The sequence below is a fragment of the Bufo bufo genome, chromosome 9 (assembly GCF_905171765.1).
Source record: "Bufo bufo chromosome 9, aBufBuf1.1, whole genome shotgun sequence".
In the NCBI taxonomy this organism is placed as follows: Eukaryota; Metazoa; Chordata; class Amphibia; order Anura; family Bufonidae; genus Bufo; species Bufo bufo.
Genome location: NC_053397.1, coordinates 159,950,946 through 159,978,792, shown reverse-complemented (window position 1 = coordinate 159,978,792; position 27,847 = coordinate 159,950,946). Strand labels below are relative to the sequence as shown.

Below are 27,847 nucleotides of genomic sequence, written 5' to 3'. Positions count from 1 at the left end.
TCTGTGGATGACAGACACTGTTATGGGGGGGATCTGTGGATGACGGACACTGTTATGGGGGGATCTGTGGATGACGGACACTGTTATGGGGGGGATCTGTGGATGACGGACACTGTTACAGGGGGATCTGTGGATGGCACTGTTACAGGGGGGGGGGGATCTGTGGCTGGCACTGTTACAGGAGGGGATCTGCGGATGGCACTGTTATGGGCTGGGGGGATCTGTGGGTGGCACTGTTATATATGTGCCATCCACAGACCCCCCAGCCCATAACAGTGCCATCCACAGACCCCCCCAGCGCATAACAGTGACATTCACAGACCCCCCCAGCCCATAACAGTGACATCCACAGACCCCCCCAGCCCATAACAGTGACATCCACAGACCCCCCCAGCCCATAACTGTGCCATCCACAGATCGCCCCCGCCTCCCCCCCCCGCTGCCGCCAGTATACAAATATAAGATGTTATATTCATTTATTGGTTATTAAACATGCCCCCTCAGTCCTATTACTACCTTACATCCTAATCGCTTCTGTAGAATTCAGGCAGCCCAAGCCGGGACGGCCGGTGCGTCTCTCACTGACGTCACTTGCCTGCACCGCCGGCTTCATTCAGGCACATGACAAGAGTTACGCTGCCGCCCGCCTGGCCTGCCTGAATTCTACAGATGCGATTAGGATGTAAGGTAGTAATAGGACTGAGGGGGCATGTTTAATAACCAATAAATGAATATGACATCTTATATTAGTATGGCGGGGCGGGGCTATCATATTTTCTGCCGATATGTACCAATATCGGCCGAAATGGATTAGGCCCATTTTCGGCCGATATTTTCGGCCGCCGGAATTTCGGTGCACCCCTAATATATATATATATATATATACAGTACAGACCAAAAGTTTGGACACACCTTCTCATTCAAAGAGTTTTCTTTATTTTCATGACTATGAAGGCATCAAAACTATGGATTAACACATGTGGAATTATATACATAACAAACAAGTGTGAAACAACTGAAAATATGTCATATTGTAGGTTCTTCAAAGTAGCCACCTTTTGCTTTGATTACTGCTTTGCACACTCTTGGCATTCTCTTGATGAGCTTCAAGAGGTAGTCCCCTGAAATGGTCTTCCAACAGTCTTGAAGGAGTTCCCAGAGATGCTTAGCACTTGTTGGCCCTTTTGCCTTCACTCTGCGGTCCAGCTCACCCCAAACCATCTCGATTGGGTTCAGGTCCGGTGACTGTGGAGGCCAGGTCATCTGGCGCAGCACCCCATCACTCTCCTTCATGGTCAAATAGCCCTTACTTTCAAAGTTTTCCCAGTTTTTCGGCTGACTGACTGACCTTAATTTCTTAAAGTAATGATGGCCACTCGTTTTTCTTTACTTAGCTGCTTTTTTCTTGCCATAATACAAATTCTAACAGTCTATTCAGTAGGACTATCAGCTGTGTATCCACCTGACTTCTCCTCAACGCAACTGATGGTCCCAACCCCATTTATAACGCAAGAAATCCCACTTATTAAACCTGACAGGGCACACCTGTGAAGTGAAAACCATTTCAGGGGACTACCTCTTGAAGCTCATCAAGAGAATGCCAAGAGTGTGCAAAGCAGTAATCAAAGAAAAAGGTGGCTACTTTGAAGAACCTAGAATATGACATATTTTCAGTTGTTTCACACTTGTTTGTTATGTATATAATTCCACATGTGTTAATTCATAGATTTGATGCCTTCAGTGTGAATCTACAATTTTCATAGTCATGAAAATAAAGAAAACTCTTTGAATGAGAAGGTGTGTCCAAACTTTTGGTCTGTACTGTATATATATATATATATATACATACATACATACACACACACCTGTATATGTAAAACCCCTATATGTGTAGTGCCAGACTACCAGACTACATTTTATTTATCTGACTTTTGTGTTTTTTCATATTTTTTTTTTTACAAGCATTTTGGCCACGTTCTTCATTGTGTTTTTTTCCGACTTTTTTTTTCCTAATGAAAAAGTCCACAGGAAAATGTCAAAAAAAAACTCCACATCCAGACCTAAAAAAAAAAAAGGATAAGGCAGCAAAAACACAAAAGGAAAAGGTCTAAAAATGTCACTACAAAAAGCAGTGTTTGTAGAGCATTTTATAATTTTCTATTGGCCAAAAGTAAATACAAAAAAAAAAAGGTTGTGTGAAACCTCCTTAAGGACTGTTTAAAACTACAGAAAAACCTGCATTTCTATCTGTGTTATCAATAGTTAAACACATGTATCTGGTTTCAACTCAGAAACAGGATTTAAATAGCAGCTGATCCCCACATCCTAAACCTCCTTAAAAAGTAAATGCAATTCCTGATATCAATCTCTGAATCACAGAGTGACCAGAAACTTCAGAGCAGGTGAACTGTAAGGTCTCTTTCAGACGACATGTCCTGTGTGAGTATCATTCCCCATTATGGACACTGCTTGTTTCCCAGGATCACAGACCTTATAATGGTTTAGGCCCCTTGCACACGACCGTATGGCAACGCAAAAAACGGAACATAAACGGGGGAAAAAAACGTTTGTGTGCAAGAGGCCTTATAATGCTGTCAATTACATGAACTTACTTCTACAGAATTATACTGACAGCATTATGTCAGTATAATTCAGTTGATATAGGTCATGCAGAGACACACAACATTATAACTCATTATAATGCCAGCGATTCTGGCATGATTTCCACACAGGACACACTAGTCTGAAAGAGGCCTTAGGCTACGTCTACGCGCGACATTTTGTTGCACTAATGTCGCGCGACATTTTGTTGCACTAATGTCGCGCGACATTTTGTTGCACTAATGTCGCGCGACATTTTGTTGCACTAATGTCGCGCATGTTGCAGTGCGACACCATAGACTGCCATTATAAAAATGGTCGCGCGACATTGGTGCAACAAAATGTTGCGCTACAAATGTTGCAGTGTAGTTGTGCCCTATCTGTCGCGTGACAAATGTCGTCGTGTAGACGTAGCCTAAAGGTCCTTTTACACATACCCAGACAACTATTGGGAACAAACAGACGCAGAGAAGAGCGGTACATTGACATGCAGCAATCACCTCTACTGTATGGGGACAAACAATCACCATAGATTGCTTGTCCCCATAGAAAATCATTCTTCCTGTGTTGATTTTTGGTGCCGGTAGAATGTCACAATCACCCAACGAACTAGCGTTTTCTCATTTACCGAGACATCGCCGGCACCGTTTAGGGTGTAGCCACACGTTCAGGTTTTTTAATGTACTTTTTAAAGCCAAAACCAGGAGTGGATTGAAAAAAGTGGAGAAGTTGCATCTGTCTGATCCACTCCTGATTTTGGCTTCAAAAACTGCATCAAAAAGCCTGAACATTTGGCAGCGCCCATACACAAGCCAATTATTGTGAATAAGCTCTTATGCAAATACTTTTCCCCGATAATTGGCCCGATTGTCAGTCCTTGTAAAAGGACCTGAACACTTTACCAAGAGCAGTTTGTGGACATAACACTCATTTAGCTCCATTCACATGTGGCAATCACCTCTATGTACCTGAATGATTGTTACTGCAACTGTTCGGTCACATCCATTACCGTCAGCAGCACACAGCTGTTTACACCGGGTGATGTACTGCCGGCATCCGATTTTTAATGTTGCATAAAAAAAATGCGTTTGGAGGTATGTTTACAACATATGTCAAAGAAATGAATGGGCACGCTTATATTCGGAACACAGAGATAGTGTGATGACAATGTCTATATTTATTGTATAAAGCAATCCGAATCAAGATATATGGATAGTCTTCCTATTATATCTAGTAAGCAATTAAAATTACCATAAAAATAGAATAAAAATAAAAATACAAATGCAGGCCTGATAATATGCAATACAATAAAATACAATAATGTGCTATTAAAATAATGTTCCAGACGTACTGGAAAACTGCTGAGATACACAGTGTGTTACAGCCCTGGTTTGAACGAATTGAATTAAGTGGCTTCTGATGTCAGATATATACACTGCTCAAAAAAATAAAGGGAACACTTAAACAACACAATGTAACTCCAAGTCAATCACACTTCTGTGAAATCAAACTGTCCACTTAGGAAGCAACACTGAGTGACAATCAATCTCACATGCTGTTGTGCAAATGGGATAGACAACAGGTGGAAATTATAGGCAATTAGCAAGACACCCCCATTAAAGGAGTGGTTCTGCAGGTGGTGACCACAGACCACTTCTCAGTTCCTATGCTTCCTGGCTGATGTTTTGGTCACTTTTGAATGCTGGCGGTGCTTTCACTCTAGTGGTAGCATGAGACGGAGTCTACAACCCACACAAGTGGCTCAGGTAGTGCAGCTTATCCAGGATGGCACATCAATGCGAGCTGTGGCAAGAAGGTTTGCTGTGTCTGTCAGCGTAGTGTCCAGAGCATGGAGGTGCTACCAGGAGACAGGCCAGTACATCAGGAGACGTGGAGGAGGCCGTAGGAGGGCAACAACCCAGCAGCAGGACTGCAACCTCCGCCTTTGTGCAAGGAGGAACAGGAAGAGCACTGCCAGAGCCCTGCAAAATGACCTCCAGCAGGCCACAAATGTGCATGTGTCTGCTCAAACGGTCAGAAACAAATATATGTCACGTCTGATTTAATATATTCTATCCGTCCCTATTTTACTCTGATCCTATATCATGTATTGGGTAATTAAACGGGCATGCGAGTAGGTTTCATGAATATAATGATAGCCTTCCTGAACCCATGGAAACCATTTACGTGGTATCCACTATTATGTGTATAGTGGGATATCTAGCCCTAATTTATATATTTTATTCTTGGCTTATGTTGAGTATATTTTAACCAATGCATTCTGATAACCACTATACGTGGGGAATGGATGGGGTATGATCGTCTAAACCAGCTCCATGTAGAGGGCATCTGTTCACACAATTGAGAGTCATCTCTGGAATAGAAAACGCACTAATCTTTAACCAAATACGCAAAACAATTGTAGTGGCGTGGTTATAACTATACATACCTATCTTCATATCCCCATATCTGTATAGCCCATATGCATATATTTTAAAATGTTTGATCACCCTTAGATATGTACTTTACATAGGGAATATATGTGAGATAATTGTATACACAGTGAGAATGCAACCAGTTCTATCGAAAATAATTTATAGAAAATGTTATCTATAAGCTAAGGACACTATGGAACAAAAAACGCATCAATCCACTAAAAAACGCAAAGGTAACGCAAGTGAACCGCAATGCAAAGAGGAGTTCGTTTAATAACACCAGATCCACTGGATCCATTCCAGATTTACTGTGGAGCCCCTTTGGGAGTTATGGGAATAAAAGCCGGCAAGCTAGACAGTTCTAATTAAGCCACTGAGGAAGAAGGCAGGATAGCTTTCGAAACGCGTCTGGTGTGGAGGAATAATAGACCTGGATCTGGCAATAACCGGCAAAATTGAAATAACAACATTCCTGTTGTTTTAATGAACGGCTTTCACTAATCCTTTTGGCCATAACTTGGCAATATATGAGGAACACCAGGAAGTAGGTGCAACCTAATTATCCACAGGAGTGCTGTGGGAGATACGAGTAACGCCCACTAAAAAAAGAAGGGCTAGATCGTGAACTGACTGCGAGTCAGATAGACACGGACCTTTGACCTGCAGCTGGACCCCTGTAACAATTTGAACGGCTTTCACGTACTCGGCATGAAACAGTAAGGCAAACATTGGAATTTTGCCCTAAAGAGGTAAGCTTTCCTTCACCTACGCCACGGACTGGATATCACCATTGTGCGTGAGTATCAAATCACCATATGATACTTAAATATTGCTGGATATTCGATCTGGAAATGTTCTGTTAGAAAACTACGGCTGACTTGCAGTAGTGTATCCCAATTCCCTGGATTGCAACAGTTCAGCAACAGTTTCTCTCCCAGGAAAGCGGCTACGAGTGCGGCGCAGGGGATATCAAGACCGTCGCGGCGCAGGGGATATCAAGACCGTCGCGGCGCAGGGGATATCAAGACCGTCGCGGCGCAGGGGATATCAAGACCGTCGCGGCGCAGGGGATATCAAGACCGCCGCGGCGCAGGGGATATCAAGACCGCCGCGGCGCAGGGGATATCAAGACCGCCGCGGCGCAGGGGATATCAAGACCGTCGCGGCGCAGGGGATATCAAGACCGTCGCGGCGCAGGGGATATCAAGACCGTCCTGCGCATATCCCCTGCGCCGCGCCACATGCAAGTCTTGATAAATCTCCCCCATAGTCTGCCATTCTACTTTACCCAGTACCAATAAAAGATTCAATTCTATGGGATGCATTAGTCTTCTGTTTAGGGCCGATGGTCAGTCGCGGCTCCCGTGACCTGAACTATTATAGTAATTTATGATACGGCACAAAAGACAGGCCCAGTTCGAGGACTCGGATCTCCGTTTGGTCTAGGGACCGTGAAGAGAGGTTTACCACTTGTGGTTAAATGCTCATATTTATAAACCTTATGCCTTTTTGGCTTGTAACCATAGGAGCATTCATGCCTCTCTAACTGTTAATCTGCACCAAATGCTATACTAATATTTATAGGAGCGCAAGCTATTATGCTCGCTCTCTAGCAGCTGAATTTGGACGTCTGAGCACTCCCGGCGTCATTTAGTTGCCAAGCAACAGGCGCTGCATTCAGCCCTTCTCCCGGCCGCCCCACGTGACCGGATGTTACGCTGCGCTCCACGGCTTGGTGCGGTGCGGTCCATTGGATGGCTGCGCCTGCCGATGAGGCGTAGCGTTCCGATCACGTGACCGGACCATCCCACCCCCAGAGGTGGTCGCTAGACACAGGGCGCGCGCTCTGCTGTTTAAATACAGCGTCCTCATGGCAATTCGGTGTGCAGCTGATAACATCAGATCAGTTGCCCCAGAGGTGCCCCTCTTCAAAGAATCTGTGGGGTCCTCCTTCCTTTAGGACCATCAATGTCCCTTTCTTTTCAATCCTAGTGATCCACTGATCTAAGGTATGTCCCTGTTCGATTCTTCTTTTAGTTCCCTTTTTTTTTTTCTAGATCCTCATGTTAAATATATTTTACTTTTGCACATTTTGGATCTCTTCCCCTGATGATTTATCACTTGAAACGTGACACGTTGGGAACCATCCTATAGGGCATTAATAGGGATACCCGCCTAATCTAGGGTAAGGTATCCGGACAGGGCCGCCTCTTGCGGGGTAGGAACTCTGTGTAGATAGGCAGGTGAGCACTAGCATTGCCCCCTTCCCCAATCAGGGCCTACTAGGGACATTGGTTCCCTGCACCAGTCTACATCTTGCAATTACCTACGACTACATCTAACTCTCGGCCCAGACGCGGTATTATTTCCACCACGCTAGACTGATACCTACCAGGGGGCGTCTGAATGGTAAGACTGTTCCATATATTATAGCCATATCTCAAGCATCTGTTTGTGGCGCTATATATTTTATATAAACTAATAGTAAAAGTTATATTTTAAGCTCTCCCAAATTCTCTATTGACATACAAAACCTGTCCTAATCATACAGGAGGACATGTTACTTCTGAGCACTGAGGTAAAAAGCTGCCTCATCCTCCTCTTCTACTTGTCAGGGGTTATGATACTGAATACTGATTATAATAACTTTAACTGAATCTCTGTGGGAATGGAGTTCAAGAGGAGACATGAAGTACAGAGAGGACGGACAGGACAGACTGTGTTAATGGAGACAAGTGCTGCTGCTCATCAGCCATATCCCCACTCTCCTCTCTGTGCTTCATGCCTCCTCATGAACTCCATTTCTACAGAGATTTAGCTGAAGAGCATTGTCCTCCTGTGTGATTAGGACAGCAGCCATTTTATTTCTCCTAATCATTGCTCCACAGACAAAATGAGCCATTATAACTAATGAAAGGTATTTGGGAATATATTTATAATAAAGTAATATTTAAAGAGGACCTTTCACTAGAATAAAACATCTAAACTAACTATACAGACATGGAGAGCGGCGCCCAGGGATCTCCCTGCACTTACTGTTATACCCGGGCGCCGCTCCGTTCTCCCAATATAGGCTCCGGTATCTTCATATGTTCGGCTCCACCCAGGTGAACCTGCCGACGTCTCCTTCTCCCAGGCTGTAGCGCTGGCCAATCGCAGCGCTCAGCTCATAGCCTGAGAGGTTTTTTTTTCTCTCAGGCTATGAGCTGAGCGCTGCGATTGGCCAGTGCTACAGCCTGGGAGAAGGAGACGCCGGCAGGCTCAACTGGGTGGAGCCGAACATATGAAGATACCGGAGCCTATAACGGGAGAACGGAGCGGCGACCCGGGTATAACAGTAAGTGCAGGGAGATCCCTGGGCACCGCTCTCCGTGTCTGTATGCTTAGTTTAGATTTTTTATTCTAGTGAAAGGTCCTCTTTAAGTATTTTCACTTGGTGACTCCAAACTGTACCACTGTACAGTGACCAAACCACTATAGGGCATCTGAAGAACATAGCTATAGTAGCGCTTGTAGTTTGCCTTTTCAGTGAATATTCTGGAGTGGGTGATGAAGGTCATAAGGTATATACTGTAACTCTTCTGCCTCTCGTATAATTTGGTTGCAGTGAAAAATTAAGAACACGCATCCCATTCCCTGTTATAAGGTTGTATATTATATTCCATAAATAACTCAGCCTTTTTACGAATGCTAGCTAGTTATGTAATAAAGCATGGCAGCAGCTAATTAAAACTCTCAGCACCATTTAAATCTCCTTTATTATGTGTGTGGAAAGAACAAAGATGCAATATGGTGACGTGGAGAACAATGGCTCCTCTGCCTCTGAATTAACAGACTAAAAGTGCTGTTTACATGGAGGCAGACACGAGAAATTCTTGCTGTCTCTGCACTTAAAGGAGCACTCTTAGACATCTATGGTATAGTCACAGGACCTGCACCTGTCTTCAGCATAGGGACAACCTGCCCCAGTGGAAATGCTATAAATGTCTAAGCTGGAAACACCAGTTTAATGTTGCTGTACATATAAGAAGAATTTACAGCTTGCTGCTTTTTCCAAGTGCTGATTTTTAGAAGTGCATAGGAGATATTCAGGAGATACTCAGGAGGTAATCTGGAGGTGGATACAATCTAAAAAAGTAAGATTTGTTTGTTTAAAATCTTTCCCCTCTTTAAAATGGCAGACCTGGTTCTGTGCAGGAATTGTTGTGCTTTTATTTTAGGTTCCACTCTTCAGAGGTTTGGATGCTGTCTGATCTGTAGACAGCTCTCCATAATGCAGCATTTTGAAATCTGAGATTTGTAAATTAACCGTTAAACTCAGGCTGAGAACATTGCAATGCCACTGCCACAGAGGCCCCCTAGAAATGGAAGATGGGTTACTGCAGGTTCTGGTAGACTGAGAGTTGTTGATAGAAGACACGTCCCACAGTCTGTGGCTCTCCATAATTCATTTGCAGCACTTTGAGTGCAAGAGCAACATGGAGGATGGCTAAAGCACAGTGGGTGAGAAACAATCATCTCCCATGCCTAAAGTATGCAAGACTGCAGCCAAAGACAAAAAGGAGAAGGTGAGGACTGATAGTAAGCAGCTGTTGGTGAGCGATTCCATCATAAGAGGTGTGAAGTTTGAGGAAAATGGTGTTGTGAGATGTCTCCCTGGTGCTACCGCTATCAGGGATAGACGACGGATCCTTAATATTGTTAGGCAAGCAAAGCAGGAAAGGGAGGTGGATGTTATTGTCCATCTTGGGACAAATGATCTGGCTTGCAATGAGGTTTCAAAGGTGAAGGAAGCTTTTCACACACTTGGAAATGATATACGGGAGGTTGCATCAACTGTTTCATTCTCTGCAGTTTTGCCTGTGCATAACCTTCAGCATGATAGGAAGATGCACATTAAGGAATTCAATGTATGGCTTGGTGAATGGTGTCTGAACCAAGGGTTTGGCTTTGTGTCTCATGTTAGCTCTCATTGGAATGGAAAAGAACTGTACAAGAAAGATGGTTTGCATCTTTCTCTCAAGGGAACGAATGTCCTCAGTGAACAGTTCCAAGTATTTGCTAAGGAGCATTTAAACTAGGAAAGGGGGGCAAAAGAGTGATAATCCAGCAGTCCGACTGCCCCCCGGGACAATGCCAGAAGATGCCAGTAGCACAAAGGTTAAGAAATGACAAGCTCAGATTCTTATCTACAAATGCTTGCAGTTTAGGGAATAAGATCAATGAACTTGAGGCTATAATGGCATCTGAGAATATAGATTTAGTGGCTGTTACTGAGACGTGGTTCAATGGGAGTAATGACTGGGATATAACAATACCAGGGTTCTCTCTATACAGGAAAGACATAGAAGGCAAGAAGGGGGAAGAGGTGGCCCTGTATGTGAAAGATAGCATGAAATCTAAATTTGATACAAGTTAGCGAGACCAATTTAGAGTCAGTTTGGGTTACCTTGCAGCTTGATAATCATAAGGTAACTCGTGTAGGTGTGATATATAGACCACCTAGCCAAGTCAAAGAATTAGATGATCTACTAGTTGAGGAAATAGCTAAAATGACATTGAAGGGGGAAGTTATCATTATGGGAGACTTCAATCTTCCTGATGTAAACTGGAAAACCAAAATAGCTAGTTCTGCCAGGAGTACAGATATTCTAAATTCCCTACTGGGATTATCTCTACAGCAAGTAGTTGAGGAGCCAACCCGGAAGGAGGCCATTTTAGATTTAGTATTTACAAATGGGAATTTGGTATCTGATATTACTGTAGGGGAAAGCTTGGGATCTAGTGATCACCAGTCAGTGTGGTTTACTATTAGTACAGTGACTGAGTCACACCACACAAAAACAAAAGTTTTAGATTTTAGAAAAACTGACTTTTCTAAAATTAGATTAGTAGTATACGAGTCCCTATCAGATTGAAACAGTTTCAATGGAGTCCAGGAGAAATGGGACTACTTAAAAATGGCACTATTGAAGGCAACAGAAAATTGCATTAGGCTTGTCAGTAAAAGCAAAAAAAGGAAGAGACCACTGTGGTACTCAGCATAAGTGGCCAAAATCATTAAAAACAAAAAGATAGCATTTAGTAATTATAAAAAAAAAAAACGAGGATGACTGCCTAATCTTATAAATTTGCCTGAGAGAGGCCAAACAAGTTATAAGAGATTCTAAAGCACAGGCAGAAGAGAAATTAGCTTAGTCAGTGAAAAAAGGCGATAAGACATTCTTCAGATACATAAATGAAAAAAGGAAACTAAAACAAGGAATTACCAAATTAAAAACAAAAGAAGGAAGGTATATGGAAGAAGATAAAGAACTAGCTGACTGCCTCAATGAATACTTCTGTTCAGTTTTTACAAAGGAAAATGAAGGAAAAGGACCTCAGTTAGGAAAGAAGACTAATGAATCTTTTGATGCATGTGTCTTTACAGAGGAAGAGGTTCTAAGTCAGCTGTCTAAAATTAATACAAATAAGTCACAGGGGCCTGATGGGATACACCCAAAGCTATTAAAAGAGCTCAGTGGCGAACTAGCAAAACCATTAACAGATTTATTTAACTAATCACTGGCAACAGGAGTCGTCCCAGAAGATTGGAAATTGGCAAATGTTGTGCCCATTCACAAGAAAGGTAGTAGGGAGGAATCGGGCAACTATAGGCCAGTAAGCCTGACATCAATAGTCGAGAAATTAAAGGGTTTCTATCAATTCGTATGACATAATTAGCTCTCAGACACTAGCGATCCGCTAGTGTCTGCTCTGGCCAACCATCCTAATATAACAGCTTTTGGGGCAGCCGTTTTGCTAAAAAAATAACTTTTAGAAATATGCTAATGAGCCTCTAGGTGCTATGTGGGCGTCATTAGCACCTACAGGCTCCGTCTACCTTCATACACAGCCACCGCCCAGCGCGTCCCTCCAGCCCGCCCATCTCCTGCTGAATGCGATCCTCCGTGTGACGCAGCGGACGAATTCTCGCGCATGCGCCGTGCGCGGCTGTATTCGGCGCATGCGCAGTTAATGTCTGACTGCTTCCCTGCTCAGACATCTCCACTGCGCCTGCGCCGATGACGTCATAGTGCTCCAAGGAACAGGCGCAGTGGAGATGTCTGAGCAGGGAAGCGGTCAGACATTCACTGCGCATGCGCGGAATACAGCCGCGCACGGCGCATGCGCGAGAATTCGTCCGCTGCGTCACACGGAGGATCGCATTCAGCAGGAGATGGGCGGGCTGGAGGGACGCGCTGGGCGGTGGCTGTGTATGAAGGTAGACGGAGCCTCTAGGTGCTAATGACGCCCACATAGCACCTAGAGGCTCATTAGCATATTTATAAAAGTTATTTTTTTAGCAAAACGGCTGCCCCAAAAGCTGTTATATTAGGATGGTTGGCCAGAGCAGACACTAGCGGATCGCTAGTGTCTGAGAGCTAATTATGTCATACGAAGTGATAGAAACCCTTTAATGGAAACCATACTTAAGGAGAGGATTGTGGAACATCTAAAATCCCATGGATTGAAAGATGAAAAACAGCATGGGTTTACTTCAGGGAGATCATGTCAAACTAATCTTATAGATTTTTTTGATTGGGTGACTAAAATAATAGATGGCGGAGGTGCAGTAGACATCGCTTATCTGGACTTTAGTAAGGCTTTTGATACTGTCCCACATAGAAGGCTTATCAATAAATTGCAGTCTTTGTGCGTGGACTCCCATATTGTTGAATGGATTAGGCAGTGGCTGAGGAACAGACAACAGAGGGTTGTAGTCAATGGAGTATATTCAGACCATGGTCTTGTTACCAGTGGGGTACCTCAGGGATCTGTTCTGGGACCCATATTGTTTAATATCTTTATCAGCGAAATTGCAGAAGGCCTCGATGGTAAGGTGTGTCTTTTTGCTGATGACACAAAGATTTGTAACAGGGTTGATGTTCCTGGAGGGATACACCAAATGGAAAAGGATTTAGGAAAACTAGAGGAATGGTCAGAAATCTGGCAACTAAAATTTCATGTTGATAAGTGCAAGATAATGCACCTGGGGTGTAAAAACCCAAGGGCAGAATATAAAATCAGTGATACAGTCCTAACCTCAGTATCTGAGGAAAGGGATTTAGGGGTCATTATTTCAGAAGACTTAAAGGTAGGCAGACAATGTCATAGAGCAGCAGGAAATGCTAGCAGAATGCTTGGGTGTATAGGGAGAGGCATTACCAGTAGAAAGAGGGAGGTGCTCATGCCGCTCTACAGAGCACTAGTGAGACCTCATTTGGAGTATTGTGCGCAGTACTGGAGACCATATCTCCAGAAGGATATTGATACTTTGGAGAGAGTTCAGAGAAGAGCTACTAAACTAGTACATGGATTGCAGGATAAAACTTACCAGGAAAGATTAAAGGACCTTAACATGTATAGCTTGGAAGAAAGACGAGACAGAGGGGATATGATAGAAACTTTTAAATACATAAAGGGAATCAACAAGGTAAAAGAGGAGAGAATATGTAAAAGAAGAAAAACTGCTACAAGAGGACATAGTTTTAAATTAGAGGGGCAAAGGTTTAAAAGTAATCTCAGGAAGTATTACTTTACTGAGAGAGTAGTGGATGCATGGAATAGCCTTACGGCAGAAGTGGTAGCTGCAAATACAGTGAAGGAGTTTAAGCATGCATGGGAGAGGCATAAGGCCATCCTTCATATAAGATAGGGCCAGGGGCTATTCATAGTATTCAGTATATTGGGCAGACTAGATGGGCCAAATGGTTCTTATCTGCCGACACATTCTATGTTTCTATGTTTTTTCTGTTTCTTCTGGACCTCCCAATTTTGGTGAGACTGGCCAACCAACCTAACATGTATTTGTCCTGGCTCTTTTCCCAACAGAAGTTGTCGGAGAAATAAGGATCAGTGATGTTGGATTCAATGCCCAATATTTTGTTCTCACGGTATATAAGTAACCACCAGAATATCTGACAGCTTTTTCCCCTCTCTCACTTGAAAACACATGCATACACGGCCGAGCATACGTTTATATGGAGGGGGGGGGGGGGGGGGGGGGGTCCGAAGAAATAGCTGTAGATTGAAAGACCATTTGGCTGACGACTATCTAAGATGTTTGGCCACCTTTAGTAAATAAGGAATTGTAGATACTTTAGTTCATCCAGTAAAAACTAATAAACCGCCGGGCAACAGTAGGAAATGAAAGTTTCCCATGCTGCCCTCATGGTACAGGGCACTGTTAAAGCGCATGCATACGACCATGATCACTGTGCAGTCCAAGCCATAGACCATCAACTGGATATCTCAGAAAGCATCTTCACAAAGCACCAGGAAGGTGGTCTTGCCTCACTGAAATTTCACTTTCATGTTCTTTTATGCAAACTGCTGGCACTTGTCAAAGGTGAAGGGAAATGCTAATAATGCACACGTGTAAAGGCCCCTTTACACGGGGCGAGAATCGGCCAGATAACTGCTGACAAGCATTCATATAAACGCACTTTAGCGATTATCTGGCAGTGTAAAGGTGCCGCCAATTACCTGATGAACGAGTGTTTCACTAATTTATCGGTTAATATGCTCATCTGTGCAGTAACCTAAATCATAATTTGCAGGCAGCAGATCGTGCCATCTAAATAGTCTTTGCCGCCAACAAACAAGGATTACTGTATTTTTCGCCCGATAAGACGCACCGGCCCAATAGACGCATCTAGGTTTTTGAGGAGGAAAATAAGAAAAAAAATATTTTGAACCAATAGGTGTGCTTTTGGTGGGTTTTGAACTAATTGTGGTCTGTGGATGGCGAACTGTTATGGGGGGATCTGTGGATGGCGAACTGTTATGGGGGGATCTGTGGGTGACGCTCATGGGGGATCTGTGGGTGACGCTCATGGGGGATCTGTGGGTGACGCTCATGCGGGATCTGTGGGTGACGCTCATGGGGGATCTGTGGGTGACGCTCATGGGGGATCTGTGGGTGACGCTCATGGGGGATCTGTGGGTGACGCTCATGGGGGATCTGTGGGTGACGCTCATGGGGGATCTGTGGGCGACGCTCATGGGGGATCTGTGGGCGACGCTCACGGGGGATCTGTGGGCGACGCTCACGGGGGATCTGTGGGCGACGCTCACGGGGGATCTGTGGGCGACGCTCACGGGGGATCTGTGGGCGACGCTCACGGGGGATCTGTGGGCGACGCTCACGGGGGATCTGTGGGCGACGCTCACGGGGGATCTGTGGGCGACGCTCACGGGGGATCTGTGGGCGACACTTATGGGGGTCTCTGGATGGCACTGTTATGGGGATCTGTGTATGACAGTTATGGGGGGGGGGATTTGTGGATGACACATATATAGCATCTTAGAATGACAGCGGGGCCCGTGCAGTGACTGTATTCTACTACACGGGCCCCGCTCACTGTATAATCGTATCTGTAATAGTTAATTATGTATATACCGGTAATCGCATAATCAGCGCTACTTACAACTACAAGCGCTCGGTAGGTAGCAGAGAGGAGGGAGGAGGCAGGCCGGGAGGACGGGCGCTGGCAGCGTAAGTCACTACGTCACGCGCCTGTGCCACCTGCTTCATTCATAAAGTGCCCCCAGTATTGAGGCCCCCAGCCCCTCCTCCCTCACAGCTGATAAACCCGCCGCGCGGCATCGAAAATATGGCAAAATCAGCAGCATTCGCCCCATAAGACGCACTGCTATTTTCCCCCCACTTTTGGGGGGGAAAAAGTGCGTCTTATAGGGCGAAAAATATGGTATGTATGGGAACGAACGATGGCATAAATGATCGCTCCTCCCCATACTGTGGAGGAGATCTCTGTATGTAAATGCAGCGGCCTCCTTCACTGACAAGTAAACGCTTCCTTCCCGACAATCACCTGCTCAATTGTCCCATGTCAAGCTTTAAGACTGGTTTCACACACAGGTTTTTAGTGGCGTTTTCTGACCTTTTGCATTTTTTGCTCCAGATGTTAGCTGAAGGTCTATGGGAAATATGAAACGCAGGATAAATGGTATTACTTACCGGTAATTTGATTTTACAGAGCCCATGACAGCACCACCGGAGAGGAGGATCCGCCCCCCAGAGACAGGAAACCTGCAAAATAAAATGGGCGGACACTCTCCTCCCCTTCAGTGAGTTTTCCAAGTATCGGAGAAAGGCCGCTAACATATGTTAGACATGTAATTAAACTTTTTTTTTTTTTTTTTGCAACACCCGTGCAGTATAGAAGGACCACCAGGGAAGGAAAACCAGGGTGCTGTCATGGGCTCTGTAAAATCAAATTACCGGTAAGTAATACCATTTTTTCCTATCGCCCATGACAGCACCACCAGAGACTTACTAGAGTAATCCCTAAGGGTGGGAAGTAGAGAGAAAAACCCCTTAACCAAAGGAATAATCACCAGAAAAGCTCAAGTCCAGCCTGTAGTGCTTAAAAAAGGTGGAAAGTGAAGACCAGGTGGCTGCCCCGCAAATTCTCTCGATTGGGACTGAAGACCTCTCTGCCCAGGAAGCAGCTACCGCCCTGGTCGAGTGAGCTCTCAGACCAACAGGAGGGGACAACCCCGAGGATAGGTAGGATAAGGAAATGGCAGAAACGACCCACCGCGAGATAGAACTTTTTGAGGCAGCTGAACCCTTGTTCCTCCCCTGAAACTGCAGGAAGAGTGAAGAAGACTTCCGCCAAGAAGAAGTAGAGGACAAATAGGCCAAAAGGGCTCTCTTGACATCTAGACAATGAAGAGATTTTTCTTCCTCCGAGGAAGGATTTTGGAAAAGGGTAGGAAGAATAATCTCCTGAGAAGGGTGAAATTTGGTGGCGACTTTTGGAAGAAAAGCCGGGTCAGGACGAATAATGACTTTGTCCTCTAAGATTAAAGTGTACGGAGGGTTGATGGAAATGGCTTGGATCTCACCAATCCTGCGGGCGGAGGTCAAAGCTATCAAAATGGCCAGCTTCAAAGTTAGATGCCTAATTGAGATGGAATCAATGGGTTCAAAGGGGGGCCCAGATAATGCTTTCAACACCACTTCTAGACTCCAGGGGGGCCCTCGGAGCCAAAACTAGAGAAGATCTCTCCATGGCCCTGAAAAATCTGGAAACCCAAGGGCTTCCGGCTATGTTCTGTTTAAACAGAGCGGACAGGGCAGAGACCTGAACTTTCAGGGTACTGATTGCTAGACCTATTTCTAGACCATTCTGAAGGAACTCAAGGATAGTATGCAGAGGAGCAACTGAAGGAATGTCCCTCAATTGGATCTGGGCGAAATCTAGAAATTTGTGCCAAATTCTGCTATAAATCTCTATTGTAATTTCTTTTTTGCTCTTTAGCAGGGTAGAGATTAGAGCATCTGAGCCGTTAAGTGTAAATTGTCCACGGCTGAATGCATTACTGGTCCCTGGCTCAGAAGGCCCTGGACCGTCGGAAGCACCCAGGGATCGGAGACCGACATGGTCCGGAGCCCCATGAACCAGGACTCCTGTGCCAGAAGGGCGCGATTAGAATTACTGTGGCCCGCTCTTCCCTGATTTTCCGTAAAACCCGGGGAATTAGGGGAAGAGGGGGAAAGGCATAAGCCAGGCGGAATTTCCACTCCTGCGCCAGGGCATCTATCCCACAAGGGGATCCCGCTTGGTTCAGGGAATAGAATATTTGCACCTTCTTGTTTGAATGGGTAGCAAATAAGTCGATCTCTGGGATGCCCCAAAGATCCACTATTTTCTGGAAAATGAAAGGGTCTAGAGACCATTTCCCCTGAGACAGGGGTTTTCCACACCCCTGATGTGAACTGCTGAGATCGAGGTGCAAACTCTCTCTGCCAGATCCAAAAATACATAAGCTTCTTCCATGAGGGCTCTGCATCTTGTCCCTCCCTGTTTGTTCAAATAGGAGACTACAGTTCTGTTGTTCGAAAGAATCCTTAGATCTCTTCCTTTTATTTTTGGGAGGGACGCCCTCATTGCAAGGCCGACCGCCATCAACTCTTTTAGATTGGAGGACTTTACTCTCTGTAAGGGGTCCCAACGACCCTGGAAGGAAGTTCCCTGAATGTGGGCTCCCCACCCCCAAGGACTTGCGTCCGTGGTCAGGCAAACTAACCTGTCCGTCTTCCACGGGGCACCCCGGATAAGATTCTCCGTATCTAACCACCAGGATAGCTTCTGGAGGGTCTGGACTAAGATCTTCAGTTTTGAGTCTAAGGACCTGCTTCCCTTCCAATTGGACAGGATTTCCCACTGTAAGGCTCTGGAGTGTAGCTGGGCCCACCTTACTGCAGGGATGCAAGACGTGAGGGAGCCGAGAACTGACATCGCTGCTCTTATTGAGGTAACTGGTCTCCTGGTCAGGTTTCTGATCTTGTTTTGAATGATATCCACCTTTTCTGTAGGTAAAAAACATTTCTGGAGAGATGAGTCCAGGATTAAGCCCAGGGAGGTCTGCCTCCTTGCTGGATGGGGTCTTGACTTCTCTTTGTTTATTATCCAACCCAATTTGTTTAAAATGGACCGGACTTCTGATACTGCTGATATGCAGGCTTCTTCTGTCTGACCCACAATTAAGAAGTCGTCTAGGTAAGGGATAAAGAGAATATCCCTTTCCCTTATGTGGGCCGCCATTTCCGCCACCAGCTTTGTGAACACCCTCGGGCCATGGAAAGGCCGAAAGGGAAAGCCTGAAATTGAAAATGTTCCAGTTGACCTTTTAGATAGATTGCCACCCTTAGGAACCTCCCCTTTTCTTCTTCTGTTACCGGGGTTAAAACCGATTTTTCTACTAATTTTAACACCTCTTCCTCTATGACTGATTTTCCTAGAGCTGAAGATGGATCGACAGTTGGTAAGAATCTGGCAGGAGGAGATTGAAGGAATTCTAATTTTAAGCCCCTGCCGATGGTATCTAGAATCCAAGGGCTTAAAGAAATTTTCCTCCATTCTGCTAAGAAGTCCTTCAGTCTGCCCTCTACCAGAGTTTTGGCATCATTGCTGGTCTGGCTTTCTCTTATCCGAGGAGGACTGGTTAAAGAAAAAGTTCCTGCTTTTCCTCTAACCTCTGAAACGGTCTTCCCTGGCCTTTATATCCTGTTCCTGGTTACCCCTAAAGGGACGAAAAGGCAGACAATCTATTTTTATAAGAAAAAGATCCCTGGAAACCAGGAAACTTCTTCTTCTTGTCTGCCGCCTTGTCCAGAAGATCGTCTAAGCTCGGACCAAAAAGGTATTCCCCCTCACATGGGACTCCACAGAGTTTTGATTTGGAAGCAATATCCCCAATTTTTTAGCCATAGCGTTCTGCGCGCTGAGTAAGATAAAGCTGCCGATCTGGCTGCCAACCTGAGTCAGCTGAGGCATCCGCCAGAAAGTCGGCTGCCTTCCTAATCGTAGGGAGGGAGGTCAAGATATCTTCCCGGGGGAACCTATTTTTTAACTGAGACTCTAGCTCTGCTAACCAGACAATAAGAGACCGGGCTGTACAAGTGGAGGCTATGCTGGGCCTAAAAGAGGAGGTCGATGCCTCCCAAGCACCTTTAAGAAAGGCATCCGCCTTTTTATCCAGAGGGTCCTTTAATATTCCTGTATCCTCAAATTGTAGGGCCGTCTTCCTGGAGACCTTTGATATAGCCACATCAATCCTAGGTGCCTTATCCCAAGAGGCAGAATCTTCATCTTTAAAAGGATATTTACGTTTAAGATTCTTTGATATAAATACCCTCTTATTGGGTTTTCTCCACTCTCCTTTTATTAGAGCCGACACATTTTTATGCACTGGAAAAGTACTATGTTGTCTGCATTCCAAACCCCCAAACATAATATCTTGAAATGAGCGGGGTTCCAGAGTTTCCTCTATGCCCATGGTCGAGCGAATGGCTTTAAGGAGTTTTTCAGTGTCTTCTACAGGGAAGCAGGGTCTCCCCCCCCCCCCCATTTCTTCCTCCCCAGAAGAGGTCTGAGATGAAACATCAGAGGGCTCAAATACCGAGGAAGGGGCCTCCCCCTCGTCCGACAAAAGGGGTTCCCCAGTGCACTCTCTACGCTTAGGTCTTTGCTGTCTTTTGGCAGCCTGGGACGCGTTAACTTCCGAGCGGACTAATGCTTGCAGGCACTTGTAAAAAGAGGGGGATTCCTCAGCCACCGTCTTATCTATACAGGGCTGGCACAATTTCTTATCCCAGTCAGAAGATAACCCCACTCTGCATAAGGCGCACTCCTTATTCTTCTTTTTTGAAAAAATCTTTTGGGCCTAACCGGAGCACGAGGGACAGTAGGCTCCTCAGAAAGCTTGTCTTCTTCCATACCTGCAGAAGTGAAGTTCAGCCCAGGTCACAAGAGAGACCCCGCCGATGAAACTCGCGCTCTACTCATAGGGCACCTGGAGATGACGTCACCGCTGACGCACTGAAGCCAGTCACGTGACTTCAGGAGCGCTTCACGGCCTGCTCACAGCCGGAGCCACTCCTCTTCTTCCCCCGGTGGCCGGCGTTTCGTCTTCCGGGCACATACAACGATGCTGCCTGCGTCTCCAGAGCTCCCGCACACTGACCGCCCCCTCCGGAGCTCAGCTGTGCCTCTGCCTGCCCTTAGCGCACCACCTGATGCCGCCAAACTTACCAGGGACTCGCAGGTTAGTAGGGGAGAGCCACCAGAGGGAAGGATCCATGCACACACGCTGCAGGCTTCCCATCAGAGACAGGAAACCACACTGAAGGGGAGGAGAGTTTCCTGTCTCTGGGGGGGCGGATCCTCCTCTCTCCGGTGGTGCTGTCATGGGCGATAGGAAAATACAAGTGTTTTTTTTTGACACTGGTGTTTTTTACTCACTTACTGTGGCATGCAAAAGTTTGGGCACCCCTGGTCAAAATTACTGTTACTTTGAACAGTTAAAGGGGTTGTCCCACAAAAAATAGTGTACAGTTTTCAAACCAGCACCTGTAATTGCATGTAATTAAAAATCTAGCATAGCCACTGAGTTATTTAATACAATGTATCTGTATAGCGCCACCTGCTCTTTATTCTTTTTCTTATTTCTTTGTCCGGATCACTGAGAAGGCCGCACATGCTCAGTTTCATCCTTCAACTGTCTCCTGAGCTGTGATAGGGAGAGAGCTGCAGCAGAATGGACACACCTCCTTAGCAGCAGCAGAAAAGACATCTCTTCCTGAGCTGCCAGCTTAATGTAAACCTAGCAGTGCAATGAATGGGGAGATCTCTGGATCCATGTGAGGTACAGGGCTGGTTCTAGCTTAGTTAGAAAGAGACTGGCATGATGTCTGATTTTTATTTTGTAACATTAATCATGGGTTATCGCTGATAAGCAAGTTGAAGATGAAATAGTCTCCAAAAGGCATCAAGTTGACACATTCCCTATTGTGGTGAGGACGCAAGACAGGTTTTCTTCTGATGACTCTCCCATGAAGGCCATATTTGTACAGGTGTAGCTGAACAGCAGTACAATCCACAACTCCCGAGTCTGCTAAACCTTCCTGAAGATCTTTTGCAGTCAAGCGGGGGTTCTGATTTGCCTTTCTAGCAATCCTACGAACAGCTGTCTCTGAAATTTTTCTTCGAGTTCCAGACCTTCACTGTTCCTGTTAATTGTCATTCTTAATTACATTTCGAATTGAGTATATGGTAACCTGAAAACGCTTTGGTATCTTCCTATAGCCTTCTCCTGCTTTGTGGGCCTAAACCATTTTCATTTTCAGAGAGTGTTAGGCAGCTGCTTAGAAGAACCCATGGCTGCTGTTTTTTGGGACAAGTTTAGTGGAATCTGGGTACTTATAAAGCTTTGAAATTTGCATCACTTGGCCTTTCCTAAAGATGATCGTGAACAAGCCTTAACCCTAACAAGCTATTTAAAAGCAGGAATGCAAACGCAAGTGCCGCTGCCTTCTCAAACAGCTGATCAGCGGGAGTCCCGGGTGTCGGACCCCTGCCAGTCAGATGCTGATGACCTGTACAAAGGATAGATTATCAGTAAGAAAAAGGTATAGAACCCCTTTAAGGTCTGAGACCTCAGTGAAAGTTATCAGAGTGCTCAAATCTCCTTGGGTTCCCATACTTTTTCAAGGTACTCTTTTCTTCTTTTCACTCTAAAAGTGTATAAAACCAAAATAATATACTGACATTGATCAAAATGTTGAAAGCTGTGTTTCATTTTTAACTTTATGCCATTTGGAGATCATTTCATCTTCAACTTGGTTGACTTTTCAGAGTAACAGTGCCCAAACTTTTTCATGCCACTGTATATAATGCTGATGTAATCCACAACTCTTTACAGACGTTAACATCACCTGCTGTCCTTAGTGTGTCTTTATTGTGTGGAAGTAAAATGGAGCACCGGAAGGAAACCCCATGCAAACACGGGGTGAACATACAAACTCCATGCAGGAGTTATCCTTGATCAGATTCAAACCTAGGATCTCAGCGCTGCAAGGCATCAGTGCTAATCACAGAACCAACTTGCTGCATTTCTGGCTTCTTTTCAAAAACACTGCATGCCGGAACTTTTGTTGTTTTTTCAGGCATTTTGACATCATCTTCGCTATAGAGGAAAAACACCATGAAGAAAATGCTTGTGGTAAGCCCCACTGTGTGGAATAAAATGCCAGAAAATACAACACAAACACAGCAAAAAACGCAGGTGCCAAAAAAAATACTTATTCTGGTGGGTTTTTTTACAGGTAAAAAACGCCAGGACCAAATTTATGTTTGTAAGTACCCAAAAGGTAGTGACAAGTTTCACCTCCATTTTGGAAACTAGTAACATAATAAGTTACTGAATTCAATCTTTATAACATATCACAACAGAGAAAACCCTAAGTACAGGGACAGCACTCCCCCTACTGGTCACACCAGGCATTGTGACAACTCTAGGTGGGTAGTGTTCATTGTGTTTTGTATTAAGCCATGACTTTTTCATAAATGTCATGAGGTGATTAAAGATGTCCTAGAATGTATGAAGGTATTCAGCATTGTGGGCTTCAAACATGAAACACTGGCTATATATTAAACGTGTGGCGAAGAAGATCCTACCACTTCAGCAGCAGAGTAACAGAAATGAAAGAACCACTTAGCACTGGAAAATCTGCAAAATTAAGCCACTGACCTTTGGAATCATTCAGGTGGACAGCTTTCAGGTATGAAAGCCCAACAATCTTATTAAACTCATCTAACATACGTTGGAGGCCGGTCTTTTCTGACAAGTTGTGACCTGAAACAAAAGGGTCCGAGGGAAAGCATTGACATGTCACCATCTGTGAAAGAGATATACGGGAGGAGAGACAGGATTTATGGGCATAAAACTCACCAGCAGCAAAGGCGTGACATGTGTCTAGGCACACGCCAATACGAGACTTATCCTTGACGTGGTCAACGATTCCTCGCAGCTCCTCAAAGCGACCTCCAACCGTGCTGCCTTGACAGCTCATATTTTCTAACACTGAGGAGATGACAAAACAATACACAGGCTGATAAAATATGCAGAAAGCTATTGGACAAGCAATACACATGGAAAAAGAAACATATAGGTAGAATATACCTGCACTAAAAGTGACCCAAGGAAGGACAATCAGTGAACCAATGAAAGGGATCCCAAAGCTCATTGAGACCATGGGGAGCAAAGACACCTGTCTGGTCCAATCCCACAGAATAGCTGGTGGCCTCATCTGATAAATCACATTTTGTTACATCACATGGATGGTCTTATGTGTGTGCATTGCTTGGATAGGGAGGAGATGGCACCAGGATGCATAGAAGAAGGCAAGCTGGAGGCGGCATTTAGTGAAATGACTAAAAACGATTGAGAAGGCGCCACTGTACAGTAGCGCTGAGGCCTTCTCCCTGCTCACCAAGCACAGAGCCGTACATTGTATAGCGGCTGTGCTTGGTATAGTGCTGAGCCCCATTCACTTCTATGGGGCTTAGTTGCGTCTAGGCCATGTGACCAATGAACATGACATCACATGGCCTAGGCAAAGCTGAGAGAAGACCGCAGCGCTACTGCAAGCACTGGTGCCTTCTCAAACAGCTGATTCGCGGGGGTCCCAGGTGTCAGACTCCCACGGTCAGATACTGATTACGCATCCTGGGGACAGGTCATCAATAAACATATGTGGGAAAAAGTGCTGACAGAACTTATATGATATCACTAATGTGCCAGGTGAATAAAGGAAAGCTGTTAGACAATGGCTCTCATCCATTAAAGGGAACCTGTCACCGGGATTTGGTGTATAGAGCTGAGGACATGGGTTGCTAGATCGCCGCTAGCACACCTGCAATACCCAGTCCCCATAGCTCTGTGTGCTTTTATTGTGTAAAAAAAACCGATTTGATACATCTGCAAATTAACATAAAAGAGTCATATTTTCAAGCTCTGACTCATCTCAGGTTAATTTTCATATGTGTCAAATCGGTTTTTTTACACAATAAAAGCACACAGAGCTATGGGGACTGGGTAATGCGGATGTGCTAGTGGCCATCTAGCAACCCACATCCTCAGCTCTATACCCAAAATCCCGGTGACAGTTTCCCTTTAAGCCTACTATTCTATAAGCTCCTAGTCAACATATACAGTATATGGTGGATAATTTCTGCTGCGGTTAAGGCTTCAGAATTGCAGAAAAATATGCAAGTGCTACATGCAGATTTTGCCCTAGTTTTCACCTTTTTGCATTATAGACCAACAGCAAAAATCCAAAAGAAATCTGTGATATGTATATAAATATTTTTGTTTTATTTATTTTTAATCTGCAGCATGCCCTAAAATCTGTGTTTTTTTTCCATAGAATGTGAACAGGGTTTTGTCCTTATTACTGATGATTACCTGTTAGGATGTATGAGATTCACCACTGGCAGGGACAGGGTTCAGGTAACTGCTGTGCCTGCTACCAAGATAGTTACAGCAGTTTTGGCCCTGAAAGGCCTCATGCACACGGCCGTGTTCCGCGGCCGAGAGCGGTCCATGGTAACCCGGCCGGGATTCCTGCTGACAGCAGGAGCGCACGGCGTCATTAGTTGCTATGACGCCGTGCGCTTCATGCCGCCGCTGCTGTACAGTGATACACTGGTATGATCTATACGAGTGTATCACTGTACAGCAGCGGTAGCATGAAGCGCTGGTGTCATAGCAACCAATGACGTTGTGCGCTCCTGCTGTCAGCAGGAATCCCAGCCAGGTTACCGCTCTCGGCCACGGAACACGGCCGTGTGCATGAGCCCTAAGGCTACGAAATACTTTTCAGCAGGGTGTTGTCGAGGTAAATGGAATGGTATCTTCATAAAATGAAGAGCATTTATTTTATAAAGCATATTTTAAAAAATTGTAGGTTTTTTAATTTTCCTGTCACAATTCAAATTTGCAAGCTTACAACAGTCTGACACTTCCTGTTCTGTAGAGATCACTTTTCAGCAGTCATCTCATTATCAGCACAGGCAGAATTACTATGATGAAACACTACACTATACTAATTATGCACACAGCTCACCTCAACCCCCTCCCTGCACAGTGACAGCGGCATCTTACTCCTGTGCTGAAGGATCAAAACTGATGTATGGGAACGCCAGCTGCTCAGGCGTTTTGGTGTCCGTCTGATGAAATTGAGCCAAACGGATCCGTTTTCACTGACACAATCTGGCACAATAGAAAATCGGATCCGTCCTCAATTGACTTTCAATGGTGTTCAAGACTGATCCGTCTTGGCTATGTTACAGATAATACAAGCTGATCTGTTCTGAACGGATGCAGACGGTTGTATTATCTGAACGGATCTGTCCATGACGGATCCGCACAAAACGCGAGTGTGAAAGTAGCCTCAATGGGATGTCACATAACCGATGCCATGTTTCAGTTAGGCCATGGATACATTACACAGGACTAACTGGCACATGAACTAAACCATTCTACTATGCAGATAGGGGTCAACAACTTAATAAAAGAAAGGTATGTTAGCAAAATTTAAAATACATGTATATTTGAAAATTGTATAATTTCCTATTATTTAAACAAAAAAATAAAATAAAGACCAGAATACCTCTTTAAAGGGGTTATCCAATAGTACAAATAGCCCCCACAATGCCCTGGCCCCTCCTATAGACGATGCTTACCCGGTCCCCAGCATCTGCTTTCCTCCGGATTCCTGCACGGTCACCGTTGCATCTCTCCGTCGCGTGGAACAAAACATCCTGCAACAGGGGGAGCTGCCGATAGCAGGCCACGACAGTGACCAGCCTCCCTAGCATAGTGGGTGCTACTTGACTACTCCCCCGTTACCGGATGTTTTGATCCACACGATGGGTAGATGCACCGATGGCCATGTGGGTGCCAGGGACCAGGTAAGTATGGTCTAAAGGAGGGGCCCGGGTATTGTAGGGGGTATTTGTACTATTGGATAACCCCTTTAACGGTTTGAATTAAAATAAAGCCTGGGTGCCATTCTGGATAGTACTGGTTTTTATAACAGATCCAGGGATTTATTCTGATTATCATGAAGAACGTAAATTGGCGAGTTTGTTTTTTTATTATTTCCTTACCGACTGTAACTCCAGGAACTTGTGAGTGGGCATGATTTATGCCATCAGCAATGAGTTCTAGGCACTTGTCGACTGGCATTTCACCAATATGGGATCCAGGGTGAATATTATATAATGTAAGGCCAAGCTTCTGGCACCGGTTTAATTCTTCAACTAGCATAGCACGACTCTTCTGAAACACATCTTTAAAAAAAATGTGAGACTACATCATGCACATAATGGAAAAAATATATCAAACTATAGCCATTTTAAGTATACCTGGCTTAGGTGAGCCCAGATTCATAAGATATGGGCTATGTGGCAGTATATAACGGGACTCAAAGCCCAACTCATCACATGTTCTCCTGAACTTCTCAGCAGCCTCATCTTCTAGGGGTTTACTGTTCCAGGTTCTCTGAGACCTCAGAAACAGACCAAATGCTCTGGCCCCCATACGTTTGGCCTCTAGTGCTGCTTTCCACAGTCCTCCTGTGCCCTCATAAAAGAAGACAGCGTACATACTGTATGATGGAGGGTAATTGAATCCGTCACTTATTCCCGAAATGCACTTTTACGTACCTTGAATGGATACATGTGCACCTACATACTTGTGAGAGCTCAAACTAAGGTGCAAATGCTTAGGTGCTGCCTCGGCCACTTCTTCCTCTACCTTCTTGGTGGTGTCATTTTTGGGTTTGTTCACTCTTTTCTCTCTCTCAGATGTTTGGTTTCTACACTTGTCTAAATGAGGAACAAATAGAGAACATTTAAGTTGATCCTAAATGGCACATATCACAATATCCTACAGTGGTTACATATTTCTCAGTTATTACTAATGCATCTATATATTCAGCACAGACATAATGTGCAAACAACATCTAGACTAAAGGCGGATTTACACGGCCAAATTTTCGGGCAGATTCTCGGGAATGACCATTCCTGCGAACACTCATTCCCAACAATCTGCCCATCTAACGCTCGTTCATTGGGTGATCCTGTGGTTCGTGCAGGCACACCAATTATCATTTCTGGGCAGCAGATCATGTATGGGGATGAGTGACAGCAATAGCGATCCCTCGTCCTCATACTGTGAAGGAGATCAGTGAACTAGCAGCCAACTGTCCCAACAATCGGCTATAACATTGTGCTGTGTAAACCCGCTTTAAGTTCTGACCTCTATGATTTTTGAGTATAACTATAAGTGACCATATAACTTGGTTGTTATCATGGTTGTGCCTTTAATGAGGTTATCCAATTTGGACTACTCCTTACTAAATAACAGTTCTCATGCCAGGAAGGGGTGCT

General features: G+C 44.8%; 1 protein-coding gene across 2 annotated transcripts in view; it reads right to left on the bottom strand.

The window, feature by feature from the left end:
* The window catches only part of LOC120979487 (probable endonuclease 4), a 66,513-nt gene that overhangs the window by 26,155 nt on the left and 12,511 nt on the right, over positions 1–27,847 (bottom strand). Inside the window, exons 5-9 of one of the 2 annotated variants that reach the window (XM_040408268.1) lie at positions 27,122–27,283; positions 26,822–27,031; positions 26,564–26,746; positions 23,343–23,474; positions 23,142–23,246 (exon numbers count right to left, since the gene is read on the bottom strand). In XM_040408268.1, coding sequence (XP_040264202.1) covers positions 23,142–23,246; positions 23,343–23,474; positions 26,564–26,746; positions 26,822–27,031; positions 27,122–27,283 — 792 coding nt within the window. The remainder of the gene's footprint in view (positions 1–23,141; positions 23,247–23,342; positions 23,475–26,563; positions 26,747–26,821; positions 27,032–27,121; positions 27,284–27,847) is intronic. The other variant, XM_040408269.1, reaches the window with a different exon arrangement.